At 38.7% G+C, this 15,429-nt stretch overlaps 1 protein-coding gene across 1 annotated transcript in view; it reads left to right on the forward strand.

Moving 5' to 3' along the window:
* The window catches only part of LOC122010367 (TVP38/TMEM64 family membrane protein slr0305-like), a 47,434-nt gene that overhangs the window by 4,454 nt on the left and 27,551 nt on the right, over nucleotides 1-15,429 (forward strand). The window contains exon 3 of the mRNA XM_042566875.1: nucleotides 5,508-5,562. Within this exon, the coding sequence (XP_042422809.1) occupies nucleotides 5,508-5,562 (55 nt within the window). The remainder of the gene's footprint in view (nucleotides 1-5,507; nucleotides 5,563-15,429) is intronic.

Raw genomic sequence — 15,429 nt, forward strand, 5'->3', positions numbered from 1 at the left:
ACCTTGTCCTATTATGTCTCAACCTGGGTTTAGGCATTTTGTTATTTTTGTTTATGACTTGTATGGCATGGTTATACTAGATGAAAACTGAAAAGTCATATTCTTTCATTTCTGTCTTTTTTACTAAGACTAAAATGCTAGATGATATTCCGATAGAGGTATGGAAGTGCTTAGGGAAACAAGGTATTGAATGACTTACAAAATTATTTAACATGACATTGAAAACGAAAAAAATGCCTGATCCATGGAGGATAAGTACTCTAGTTCCCTTATATAAGAACAAGGGAGACATACAAAATTGTGCAAACTATAGGGGTATTAAACTAATGAGTCATACTATGAAACATTGAGAAAAAGTAATAGAAAAAAGATTAAGGAAGGAGACCACAGTGATAGAAAATTAATTTGGGTTCATGCTTGGAAGGTCGACAATAGAAGATATACATCTCCTTAGACAATTAATTGAAAAATATCGGGAGCAAAAACAAGATCTACACATGGTATTCATTGACTTAGAAAAAGCTTATGATAGAGTCCCAAGAGAAATTATATGGAGAATTTTAGAAAAGAGAGGTGTTAGCGTAACATATATTGAACTAATTAAGGATATGTATGAGGATGTAACGGTTAGAGTAAAGACTTCAGGCGGAGTAACTAAAGCATTTCCAATAAAGATAGGGTTACATCAAGGATCAACCCTAAGTCCCTATCTTTTTACACTAATTATGGACGAACTCACTGCGCACATTCAAGACACAGTACCATGGTGCATATTGTTTGCAGATGATATTATTTTGGTAGATGAGACACGTGAAGGAGTAAATGCTAAGCTAGAATCTTGGAGGAAAACACTAGAAGGGAAAGATTTTAAGCTTAGTAGATTAAAGACAGAATATATGGAATTTAAATTTAGCAATATTAGAAGTAATGAAACAATTGTTAAGATAGGAGATGATGAGTTGCCCGGAACCGAGAGATTTAAATATTTTGGATCATTTTTACAAAATGATGGAGGGATTGAGAGATGTCTTACATAGAATACAAGCAGGATGGGTGAAATGGAGGGGAGCGTCGGGTGTTTTATGTGACCGTAAAGTATCTCTTAAACTTAAAGGTAAGTTCTATAAAACTGCTGTTAGACCTGCTATGTTATATGGAGCTGAATGTTGGGCTATGACTTGAGCACATGAGCATAAGATGAGAGTTGCAGAGATGAGGATGTTAAGGTGGATGTGTGGACATACGAAGATGGACAAAATAAGGAATGAGAGCATTAGAGAGAAAGTCCGAGTTGCATCTATTGAGGACAAACTCCGAGAGACACGTTTAAGATGGTACTGACATGTACTTAGACGACCAATAAATGCTCTAGTTAGGCGATGTGAAACTATTATAAACATGCATATCAAACGAGGAAGAGGAAGACCAAAAAAGACTTGGTTAGCAACAATAAAACAAGATAAAATTTATTTAAATATAGATGATGATATAATATGAGATAGAGCTCGATGACGTAAAAGGATTCATACAGCCGACCCCACTTAGTGGGAAAATGCTTGGTTGTTGTTGTTGTTGTTGTTGTATACTTATCAAAATCTTTACAAACTTATATGACTCAACATGACATTCTCCATTAGACCTTTTGTGTAGACACACCATTCCAAAATGGGATTTCTGAGAGAGAATAGACACCTTGAAATTGTAAGAGCTTTAGTATTGCAAATGTAGGTTCTTAAATGGTTTTGGGCTGATGTAGTTTCCATTTGCTTTCTAAATCGTATACCATCGTCCGTTCATCATAATGAGACTCTTTATCACATTCTCTTTCCAAATAAGTCATTGTTTCCTATTGAACCTTGAACATTTGGTTGTATATGCTGTATAAGGGTTATTCAGCCTTAGATACTACTGCCCACTGATGTCACTTTTCTTGAACCCACACTTTTCTTTCCCTCTATTGACGACCCTTGTCGGGGAGGATGATGATTTGTTATTGTATACTATCACATCCTCTATTTATGATCCTATTGAATATGTTCTTGTTAAGCCTCAGCGACATGTTCCTCCTAATTCATGTCTCATGCCAACTTTTTTTTGTCAACAGATCCGATTTTAAGTAATGCTCTATTAATTACTCTTCGTAAGGGTAAATGTCAATGTACTTATTCAGTGTCTTCTTTTGCGTCTTATAATCACTTATCATCATCTACATGTTCCTTTATTATATCTCTTGATTCTATATCCCTTCCTAAAACTATTCATGAAGCTCTATCTCATCCTGGTTTGCGTAATGCTATGATCGAGGAGATGAATGCCCTAGATGACAATGGTACTTAGACCCTACTTAAATTACTTGCAGGAAGAAGGCAATTAGAGGCAAATGAGTGTTTATAGTTAAAGTCAATCCTAATAGGTCTATTGCTTGATTGAAAGCCCATTTTGTTGCTAAAGGGCATGCCAAAACTTATGGAGTATATTATTCTGATACTTTTCTCCTATTATTATTTATTTCCACGGAGACCACTCATAATTGATGATGTAATATCTCAAAAATACATTTTTTTCTATGGTGACCTTTAGGAGGAAGTTTATATGGAGCAACCGCTAGGCTTTATTGCATAGGTGGAGTATGGAAAAGTCTCTTGTCTTTGTAAATCCTTATATGATTTGAAACAAAGTTTCCATGTCTTTGACAAATTTAGTTGGATGATCGAGAAGTTTGGAACGAATAAATGCAAGTTAGATAATTCTTTGTTTCTACATATAGTGTACAGTGGACATCATCTCGCTGGTCGTAGATATTAGACAATATTGTTTGGAAATGATATTATAAATATTTCGTCTCTTAAATCTTTTTTTCACAGTAAATTTTATATAAAGGATTTAAGAATTTTAAAATACTTCTTTGGTGTTGAGGCAACAAGAAGTAAGAAAGGAATCTTCTGTCTCAGACAAAATATATATTTATTGTACAGAAAATTTGAGGTCAAACTATGTAGTACTCAAATGATTCCTCATCTGCAACTCACAAAAGATGGTGAATTATTTAAGAATCTTGAGAGATAAAAAAGATTGGTTGGAAAGTTAAATTATTTCATTGTGACTCTCCTAGGCATTGCATATTCAGTGAATATTGTGGGTCACTATATGGTTTCTCCAATAGTTAATCATTGGACAGCTATAGAATAAATTTTGTGCTATTTGAAAGAACACTTGGATGAGGTATGTTGTATAACTTTCGTAGTTATGCTAAGGTTGAGGGTTTTCCAAATGCTGATTGGGTAGGATCCAATGATGATTGAAGATCCATATCTAGTATTGTGTCTTTGTCGGGGAAATCTAGTTTCATGGAAAAATAAGAAGAAGATTGTTTACTCATGTTTGAGTGTAGAATCAAAATATAAAGCTATGTAAATGCCGTGTGTAAGATAATGTGGATACATTAACTTTTGACTTAAGTAGATCTTAAACTTCAGTACTAGACAAATTGTGGTGTGATAACCAAGCGATTCAACAAGGTTTGATTCTACAAGTTATGTGAAGGCAGGAGAACAACAAAGATATATTTTCACAAAAGCTTTATATGAGATTCGGGTCGATTATCTTTGTAACCAGCCAAGCATGGTCAATATCTATGCTCCATCTTGAGGGAGAGTTTTATAGATTATATAAATAAAAATATGAAATATAGGGATATAGCTTACCTTCATTGTAGTGATATAATTTACTTTTCGAGGATAGAGATTTGATTAAGTGTATATACTCTCTCTATATATATGAGATTAAAAGGGCAACCCGATGTATCAAGCTCTTGCCAACGCGGTGTACGCAACTTTACCCTGCTTTGCAAGAGGTTGTTTCCGAAACTTGAACCCGCATGATAGTAACTTTACCGTTGTGCAAAGGCCCCCCTTCTCTCTCTATATATGAGATTGATGAATAAAATTGACAATATATTTTTTAATTCCTCTAAAATTTCTTAACACTAGAGATCTTCTAGAAAACAATACAAGATAAATCAATCTCTTACTAGGATAGTTGTTGGTGATTACTCCTCTTCCTCTAAGAGTTTCATACTAATTACTTATTAGGATAGTTGATCATAATAATATTGGAAGGTTGGGGGGGTGGGTGGGTGGGTTTGAATAACATCTTGACTTTCAACACATTTCTATTAATTTTAATATCAATACACAATAAATAATCTGGTTCCGAATTATCTTCAGTTCTCTTCAATGTAAGGCCATGCTTCAATTAAAAAAGTCACAATATTATTAGATAAAACTAAAACTCTTCAACCATGCACTAAATGAAATCTCAAATTAATTCCACTCAGTAATTCTTCACAATCATCTCAAAATAAAAAATAAATTCAAATTAAATGAATCTAAACTGATTCACCCTCATATGTTATTTGGGATTTAGTCAGATACATCAAATTGTATCTCTGGATGATTGACAACTCTAGAATTTTAATTTGGTAATCTATTCCTCTATTCATATCCAATAATTAACTCAACATTAATCTTTAGTTACTAATTACTCGATTAAAAATTCAACATGAAAATCTTGGACGCTACATCCTCTCATAAAATTTCACCATCCAATTGAACACCTGACCTATGGAAGAATTCTCCACTAGGTACTCAAATCATTCATGGTTAGCACCTAAACCTCATCAAGGTCATTAACACCTAAATGCTGCTCTCACTCCCTAAATCTTAACCTAACACTCTAGACTCTGTCACTGAGCTTGGCACTTCTAATCTTGTGCCCTTAACTTCCATCTAAATTTTAAAGCAGTTAACCTGTTAAACTTGACTACTGCCCCAAAATATTGTGTAACTTAACAATCATCTAAGCTTATTAATCTCTTTAGTCATCTCTCCATGTGTTACTAAACTGCATTTCATTTCTCCCATGTCTACTACACTTGTACATGCTATTGTGTAAACTGCAAATATGATTCAATTACCTGTGGCACACTAAGCACTAATGAGGCTCGTACTGTCCCAGTCAGCATATACAGCTACTGCCATAGTTTGAAATTACCAGGTATCCTTTCAAAATGGAGGAAAACAAGGGGGTTTGGTAAGTGCTAAAATAGATTTCAGTTGATAGAGGAGATGTGCTTCCCTGGAAAAAAAAATACAACCTTAAATCAAGCGAAAGAACTAAACTGAATTATAATTAGAAACACTGTTATTCCTTAGGAAAGTAATATGCGCAAGTCATTTATCTAATCCAGAGCCCCCCATCTTCCTGTTTTGATCAGACCAGCTCCTTCAGTAGTACAATGATCAGAAAGAGATATTTTTTCCTCCCAAATCTGGATGCTACAGAATATCTAAGTTCTTGAGTTTTCCCTTGCCTTTCTTGAATTGGTGATTTAATTGAAGGATGCATTTAATGAGTTAGACATTTTGTAGCATGTTTTGTTAGTCCTGAGAATTACCTTTTCTTATCACTTATCTGCTTGTTGATCTTTTGATTTTGTTTGTAATTAGGGCTCTTGCTTATATTCCTTTGACTGTGTTGGCTGTTCCAGCGTCGGTACTTACGGTGAGCATGAGTTACTCTTTATCTATTTGGTTTTTATGTTGCAGAAGATAATGTTTTTGTAATATAATATGGTTATCCTGTCAGATTAATGAAGAATTAGATTACTTATCCTAGGTACTGCACTATCTATCAACATCATTAGTTTTCATCAAATCATAGTTATCCCAACGATTTGGGATAGATTGTATGAATCGTCTCTTCATTGAGCGTTATGCAAGGTAATATCTAGTAATATCATCCTCTACCTATCTATCAATTATATTATAGAAATTTAAAATAACTCATGCATATTTACAATAAAATCCCAACATATTTCATAATGCTCCAACATATTACAAATATATTAAATTCTAGAACCTCGAAAAAACTTGCTTAACTTTGTAAATTGTATTTTTCACTTTGACAAAATGTGGATCTATTTCTTCATCATAACAAAACCTAGCTTGATAGTTAATTGCTTGAGCTAAATAAGTTCTTATGACCAGGGCCATAGCCTCGTACTTACACTTCTTTAAAATAAACCTTTTTTTTGATATATTAATTCTCTCTTGTAAGGACACATTAACTTGATGTGTATCTTTTATTTAGTTACCAAATTGATATTAGTGTACCTTGTAATATAAAGTGTCATATTAAAATATAAGAATCTTCGCCTAAGGCCACATTGGGATCAAGGATTTTGGTGTCGAGCTATGCCGCCTTAAACTATTAGAATCTATTGTTTTGACCACGTGGATGAGACAGAGGAATCCGGTTTGATTACTTCTATTGATCATAGTGAACAAAATTGATGTCTATAAAACGAGGATTCAATTAGCATTAGGATAGGATGTGTGTGGATCAGTGAACAAAGGGATTGCAGTGGTGAGTGGTGGTTGGAAATGTGGGCTCCTAAGCAACAATGAATAATCAAGTTTGAAGATATTAGAGCATCCACACCAGCTTCCTTATCCAAAATGTATAATTTAAGGTAAAAAAATTACTTTATTAAATTTGGATATCCACTTTTCACTATACTATATATCAGCTTCCCTATTTTTTTTCTCTCCTCTATAATGTTTAGGGAATGAAATCTATTACCTAAATTTAGAGAAATACTATTCATAAATGTAAAATTTAGGGAATGGATAGGGTACCTAATGCAAAGGTTTTTTATCTACCCTATCTAAAATTTATGATAAAATTTTTGGATAGGGTAACTAATGTGGATGCTTTTATAAGGGATAGGAGTTGTGGTCAGTTAGAAGTAGCGATTGCCTATGGAATTTGCGATTGAGAAATCATAGTGAGATATGGGAAAATGGAATCATGAGAAATGAGAGCAATCATATTATTATTTTAGATGTAATGATTTAACTAAAACTGTATTGTTATAATATATATTTTTAGTTATATAAAATATAGTTATATATAATTAATTAATAACTGATATATATCAGTTACATGAATTAATTAATAACTAATAATTATATATATTATACTTAGATAACTGATTAAAATTAATAAATTAGTTAATAATATAATTAATTATAATATAATATAATTAATTATAATATAATATAATTAATTATAATATAATATAATTAATTATAATATAATATAATTAATTGATAACTGACATACATCTATATCATTCATCTATATAATTAATTAATAACTAATAACTATATATATCTTATCTAAATAACTGATTATAGTTAATTAATTAATAATATATAATTAGTTATTAAGTAGTACAATTAGTCAATTGTAATTAGATAAGGTATTAATTAAATAATTTTGCATTTAACTAATATTATATTAGTTTGATTTATTTGGTGTAGATAGTGTGATAATTATATTAATATATGATTGATTTTATCTTTTATGATATTTTAATTTTTTAATAATGTATAGATAATCAAACAACAATCAAACACATGATTTAGCTTAGATGCATGAATCTCGATTAGAGAATCAATTTTATGATATGATGAGACATGACAGTGGGTCACATGCCTTACGAAACTTCGTGCTAGTGGATACTTGGTTGTTTCTAAGTGTTCAAGTCTTTCAAAAAATCCATGTGTAATGAAAGAAGAACTTGATGCTAAAAAAGATTTAAGTATGACAGATGAGTGTTTGGAAAGCTTATTTATGATGATAAATTTGAAGGTCATAGTGATGATATATCAAAATGACTGAGAATTTCTAGCCCTTTTGTGTGTCTCCTAAGCTAAATATGAATATGAGCAACAAATACGATATAGCGGTGACATAGGTGGTACTAATGTTTGTGAAGGAAACTAAACTCGTGTAAATGGAAGTGGTGCAACTGCTGCACCAATATTAGGGAGGAGTGCAAGTGTTCGTCTTACCTTATCATGAGATGGTATTAGTCATTTCTTTCTTTCCATGGGGCAAAGATGTGTAATTAAAACTACTAATATTCATTCAATGACATTCCATACCACGATAGCAAGCAAATTAGGATTGATGATGTCTACACAAAATAGAAGAAGAAATCTATAGCTAAATTATTGCATAATATTATCATTTCAATTAAATTTTTCTTGATGTAGCATACAATATGTACTACCATAACATAGTGTCCAACGCCTAAAGTCTTTCGCATATAAAATTATTGGCGCATACCTAGACGAACAAGTGAAGGAGATCAAGACATGGATTCTATCATTTAAAATTCAAGGAGGCTTACATTGAGGTTACATAGTTGTGTGATGGCTGAACATGATATATGCTGATGAACATTAAATTTTATTGTACTGTAATAGAAAAGTGATATTTGATAAATTTCTTCATGTAATTATATACATATTGTGTTTATATTGCCTAATGGATGATATTGCTTGAGAGATAGGTGTTGATGTCTCAAACAATGATGCCAATTTTGAGGTGCTGATAAAGTAAAAACATCCAATATTGTTTTGGCACTCTAGAAACACACATTGATTTGATAATGAAGGATATTGATAAAGGCAATAAGTGAAGAGGGTAGTAAAAGGGATAATAACAATAACAACTATGCCATATCCCACTGGTGGGGGTCGGTTATTTGGATTCTTCTATGTCATTAGACTCTATCTCCTACTATATCATCATTTATATTTAAATTAATTTTATCTTGTTTTATTATTGCTAATTAAGTTTTTTTTGATTTTCCTCTTCCTCATTTGTTGTACACATTTATTATAGTTTCATATTGCTTAAGTGAAATATTTATTTATTGGTTGTGTAAGTATATGTCCGTACCATCTTAAATATGTAATTTTTCCCTCAATAGGTGCAAGCCTGACTTTTTCTCTAATAATTTCATTTCTTATTTTGTCCATTCGTATATATCTATACATCCACCTGAACATCTACATCTTAGTAACTCTCTTTTGTTCATGTTCGACTTCTATCCCAACATTCAACTTCATATAATATAGGAGATCTAACCGTCATTTTATAAAATTTTTTTCTTTAAATTTTAAAGGTATTTTACTATCATAAAGAATACCTAACGCTCTACTTCATTTCATTTATCCTGTTTGTATTCTATGTAAGACATCTCTTCCAATTCGTCTATCATTTTATAAAAATAATTCCAAATACTTAAAGCTTTCACTTATAGATAGCTCGTCATCTTCTATCTTAACAATTATCTTCTTATGTTTAATATTGCTAAACTTAAATTTCATATATTCTATTTTTACTCTACTAAGCATAAAATTTCACTTCTTGCGCTTTTTGCTAAGATTCGAGTTTAACATTTACTCCTTTATGTGTCTTATCTACCAAAATAATATCATCTGCAAACAACATGCACCATGGTACTGGATTAGTCTATGATCAATGTAATAAGATAGATTTAGAGCTAACTCTTGATGCAACCCCATCTTTATGGGAAATACTTTGGTTAAAGCCTCCTGAAGTCTTCGCTCTTGTTATTACATCTTTATACATACCCTTAATTAGTTCAATATACGTTATACCAACACCTCTCTTTTCTAAAAATCTTCATATAATTTTTTTTGGAATTCTATCATAAGTTTTTTTAGTCGACGAATATCATATGTAAGTTTTGCTTTTGTTCTCGGTACTTTTTCACTTAGTTCTCTAATATGTATAACTTCTATTGTCGACCTTCCAGACATAAATTCATATTAATTTTCGGTCATCGTGGTCTCCTTCCATAACTTTTTCCTATTACTATGGTATGACTCATTAGTTTGATACTGATCCTGTCTGGAAGCTGAGAAAACGAACCTGCCGGTGTGACGTGTCTGAAAGGTTGACCGCATCCCCATGACCCGGTTGATGAGCTGTCCTCTACGTTGACCAGATCGTCGGAAGTCCTCCTCCGGTCAACTGTACCTGTATCCAGCGACCGGGTTCCCCCGGTCTCTGGTACCTCGGTGCTCGAGGCGAATCCCACAGACGTATAAGCGATCACATAAAATAAAGTAATAAAGTAAGTAATTAGTATGAGTGCAGTGACGTACCCTGGCCCAGGGGGGCGCCCTCGGATGGATGGATGAGTGGGTCGAGATACCAATCGAGTCGTCGCGGCTCTGAACAGTAGATAAATGTCCGCTCGGTGAGTAGCTGGCTCCAGTGGCTAGGAGTCGGACGCGATATGGATCCGTAGGATGATGCACTGTCCGACTACAACCTCGGCTCGCAGACCGAAATACAACAATGGCTAGCAAGCCGGAAGACGGCACGCAGGCCGGATAAACCCAATAACCCACCATGATGATAACGATGCAAAGAGTAAAATACCTCGGCGCGATGGCCAGAATTACCCAAATAGTACCGAGCTGCGGCTATCTGGAAGGTGACGATATCCACTAAAGACAGCGGCAGTAGACGTGAGAGGGGGAGGCTGCGGCTGTCGGCGGCGGCTGTGGCCGTGGGGGAAGACAGCAGTGGCTGCCGGCGGCGGCTGTGGCCGCGGGAAAAGGCAGCGATGGCTGCCGGCGGCGGCTGTGGCCGCGGGGGAAGACAGCAGTGGCTGCCGGCGACGATGGTCGCAAGAGATGACGGCGGAGCCCGCTAGGGGCGGCGGCGCACGCTAGCCGCAGCGGTGGCGGTGCTCCTCGTCGCCGTCCGCTGGGAGACTGAAGGAGGAGACGGCTCGACTCCGGTAAATCAACGTCGGCAGTTGAAAACTCAGTCACGAGCCTCCTCATGAAGGCGGCGGCGACGCTAAGAGGCTAGAGGAAAGGAATAGTGGAGAGGAGGAGGGTAACGGCTGTCCGTCGGCGCCGACGCCGGAAAGACACGCGAGAGGAAGGGGGAGAAGAAGTGCAGTGGCGGCGGGCTCCAAAACACGAACCCCTCTCCCCCTTTTACACGAACCGGCTCCCAAAATCCCCAAAACCCTCCCTCTCCGAAATGACGCCTCTGCCCCCTCTCTTCTCCCTAATCCCTTCTATGCCATCACCTATCATCCGGATCACAAGCCTCCCCTTCAAGTCTAGTCGAAGGAGGCGTGAGTCCGACTGACTGGACAGTCTATTGCAAGGAATTGAACCACTCTCGATGTCAAAGCCAAATCGCTGAACCAATAATATAATGTAGCTCGAGCGGTCGCTATAATAATGGTGTCGTAGGAGATGGTAACGATACAGAGCGGACCAAGTCTGTAATCGGTCCAATGCCGAGTGCGCAGCCACGAAGATACCGACCGGACGATCGAAGTGCTATCGATCGGATGGATAGATGTTAGACGAACTCTGTCATGCGAACAATCGAAATGATGCCGATCGGATAGATAGATGCTAGACGGATGCTGTCGTGCGTGCGATCGGAATGTCGATCGGTCGGATAAATGCGGGGCGGGCGATGCCGCGCGTGCGACCGGAATGATGTCGATCGATCAGATAAATGCCGGGCGGACGATACCGCGCGTGCGACCAGAATGATGTCGATCGGTCGGATAAATGCCGGGCGGACGATACAGCGCGTGCGACCGGAATGATGTCGATCGGTCGGATAAATGCCGGGCGATCTGCGGCCGGAATGATGTCGATCGGTCGGATAAATGTCGGGCGGATGCGACCGAAATAATGTCGATCGGTCGGATAAATGCTTGGCGGATGGCGCGTGCGACCAACGACGCCGATCGGAAGAATAGATACCGCCGCGACGATCGCCGACCCGAGCGGGAGATAGATGATCGTGAATCGTCCGATGAAGGCCGCCAACCCGAACGGGAGATATGATATACGATGGCCGGTCCGAATCGTCCGAAACCGTGATGATCGGCTCGGGGTCTTTCCATCGAGCCCTCGTCAGATATAATCCTCCCCGCTTTCGGGGTCTTCGCCATCGAGCCCTCGTCAGATATAATCCTCCCGCTCGGCTCGGTTCGCATCGAGCCCGTAGCGGCTCAGATATAATCCTCCTACCGCTCGGCTGGGGTTCGCCATCGAGCCCGGCTCAGATATAATCCTCCATTTGCTCGGCTCGGGTTCGCCATCGAGCCCGTAGCAGCTCAGATATAATCCTCCCGGCCGTCGACTCGGGGTCTTTGCCATCGAGCCCCGGTTCGATATAATCCTCCGGCCGCACGGGGCCTTCGCCATCGAGCCCCAGCTCAGATATAATCCTCCCACGGCCGATCGGCCGGGGCCTTTTCGAGCCCCGCTCGATATAAACCTCCCACCGATCGGCCGGGGCGCTTTCAAGCCCCGGCTCGATATAAACCTCCGGTCGATCGGCTCGGGGCCTTGTTCGAGCCCTCGCTCGATATAAACCTCCTACCGATTGGCTCGGGGCGCCGAGCCCCGGCTCGGATATAAACCTCCTACCGATCGGCTCGGGGCCTCGAGTTCGAGCCCTTGGCTCGATATAAAGCTCCCACGATCGGCTCGGGGCCTTGAGTTCGAGCCCTGCCGATATAAACCTCCCGATCGGCCGGGGTTGTTCGAGCCCTGGCTCGATATAAAGCTCCTACCGATCGGCTCGGGGCCTTGTTCGAGCCCTCGCTCGATATAAACCTCCCCGATCGGCTCGGGGCCTTGGACTAATGCATCATATAACCGATGTAACAAATAACAGAAAAACTGACCGTGGTCATGAGGATGGCAGAACTCTCCGGCATCGTCCATCTTCACGTTCCAGATCAGGCGCGTTCCCACAGACGGCGCCATTTTGATCCTGTCTGGAAGCTGAGAAAACGAACCTGCCGGTGAGACGTGTCTGGAAGATTGACCGCATCTCCATAACCCGGTTGATGAGCTGTCCTCTACGTTGACCAGATCGTCGGAAGTCCTCCTCCGGTCAGCTGTACCTGTATCCAGCGACCGAGTTCCCCCGGTCTCTGGTACCTCGGTGCTCGAGGCGAATCCCACAGACGTATAAGCGATCACATAAAATAAAGTAATAAAGTAAGTAATTAGTATGAGTGCAGTGACGTACCCTGGCCCAGGGGGGCGCCCTCGGATGGATGGATGAGTGGGTCGAGATACCGATCGAGTCGTCGCGGCTCTGAACAGTAGATAAATGTCCGCTCGGTGAGTAGCTGGCTCCAGTGGCTAGGAGTCGGACGCGATATGGATCCGTAGGATGATGCACTGTCCGACTACAACCTCGGTTCGCAGACCGAAATACAACAATGGCTAGCAAGCCGGAACACGGCACGCAGGCCGGATAAACCCAATAACCCACCATGATGATAACGATGCAAAGAGTAAAATACCTCGGCGCGATGGCCAGAATTACCCAAATAGTACCGAGCTGCGGCTATCTGGAAGGTGACGATATCCACTAAAGACAGCGGCAGTAGATGCGAGAGGGGGAGGCTGCGGCTGCCGGCGGCGGCTGTGGCCGCGGGAAAAGGCAGCGATGGCTGCCGGCGGCGGCTGTGGCCGCGGGGGAAGACAGCAGTGGCTGCCGACGACGATGATCGCAAGAGATGACGGCGGAGCCCGCTAGGGGCGGCGGCGCACGCTAGCGGCAGCGGTGGCGGTGCTCCTCGTCGCCGTCCGCCGGGAGACTGAAGGAGGAGACGGCTCGACTGCGGTAAATTAACGTCGGCAGTTGAAAACTCAGTCACGAGCCTCCTCATGAAGGCGGCGGCGACGCTAAGAGGCTAGAGGAAAGGAATAGTGGAGAGGAGGAGGGTAACGGCTGTCCGTCGGCGCCGACGCCGGAAAGACACGCGAGAGGAAGGGGGAGAAGAAGTGCAGTGGCGGCGGGCTCCAAAACACGAACCCCTCTCCCCCTTTTACACGAACCGGCTCCCAAAATCCCCAAAACCCTCCCTCTCCGAAATGACGCTTCTGCCCCCTCTCTTCTCCCTAATCCCTTCTATGCCATCACCTATCATCCGGATCAGATACCATTATAATTTGCACAATTTTGTATATTTCCTTTGTTTCTATATAAAGGAACTAGAGTATTTACTCTTTACTGAACAAATATATTTTTTGTTTTTAATATCGGGTTGAATAACTTTGTAAGTTATTCAATACTTTATTTCCCTAGACACTTTCATACTTTTATTAGAATATCATTTGGTCTAATTAGTTTTTCATTTTGCATCTCATTTAAATCTTGTTCTACTTTTGGAACTTAAATTCTATGATGGAAATTTAAATTTCTATTCTTATTTACCTTATTTAAATTGTCTAAGTTAAGTTGATCACCTAAACCTTAACTATTTTATAAATATCCTTTCCATTTCTTTTGTATTCAATTTTCGATATAAGCATTCAAAACTTGCATTTTTGACTTCATTCATTGCTTTTTAAAGTTATTGTATACTTTTTAAAGTTTTCCTCATTCATATTAGTGTATACCTTATAGGCCGTTCATTTTTCTTCACTTTCTCGTGTACTTTCTCATTCCATCACCAAGATTCTTTAATTAGTAGTGCACATCCCTTTGATCCATCGAGTACACTCTTGACTTTTATTTTCAACTTTAATGCCATGCCATCTTATCCAAAGTCATATTTGAGTCGCCGAGTATTTCTCCAAATACTTGTACTCCTATCCTCCCCTTAAATATGTTTGGCTTCCTATCCTTTAACTTTCATATACATTTTCTATTTATTAATACTATGCTTGAGGCCCATATTCAATACTATTAATGTATGTTGGGTAGTTAAATTTTTTTAGGGATAACTTTACCATCTTTACAAATCTTTTTACGTTCTTTTTATCCATAAGAAAGTCAAATTGACATTTATTATTCTCACTTTTAAACGTTATCAAATGTTCTTCTCTCTTCTTGAAAGCAAAACGTATTAGCAAGTACAAGGTCATATGCTATCGCAAAATTCAATATAATTTTTCCTTCTTTATTTCTTGTTCCAAATCCATTATCCTATGCATCTTATTATATTCCTTATTTTTTACTTCTACATGATCGGATGCTCGTGGGGAGACCCGGATTATGAGAGTAATTGTGGTTCTTCATTTGAGGGGAGGATTGTTGAGGTTCATTCAAAGTCCCACATTGAAAATATTTGGAAAAGATCATGGGTTAAATTGATGTAGGCATGAGGCCTTTTGGGAAGAGCCTAAGAGCAAATCCATGAGAGCCTAGACGCAAAGTAGACAATATCATGTCATTGTGGAGATATGTGGATATCCTTTGGGCACAACAAGTTTGATGGATTTGCCCGAAAGGCAATGTTGGCTAACAACCTAACATGCAAGTCTTATCCTTTTTCATGAGGGCTTGGGAGGTTTAGTAAAAGGGATAATCATAAATAAAATTTCTTTATGACTAATGAGTTATTTTGTTGGCAGTGAGATTATATGAGCAGAGCAACTAACTTTGCAACTCACTTCTTAAATTTGTTGTCTCAAAAAAAAAATATTACTATGTTCACTTATGAGGATCGGGAAACCTCTTGATACTCTAGTA

The sequence above is a fragment of the Zingiber officinale genome, chromosome 8A (genome assembly GCF_018446385.1).
Source record: "Zingiber officinale cultivar Zhangliang chromosome 8A, Zo_v1.1, whole genome shotgun sequence".
In the NCBI taxonomy this organism is placed as follows: Eukaryota; Viridiplantae; Streptophyta; class Magnoliopsida; order Zingiberales; family Zingiberaceae; genus Zingiber; species Zingiber officinale.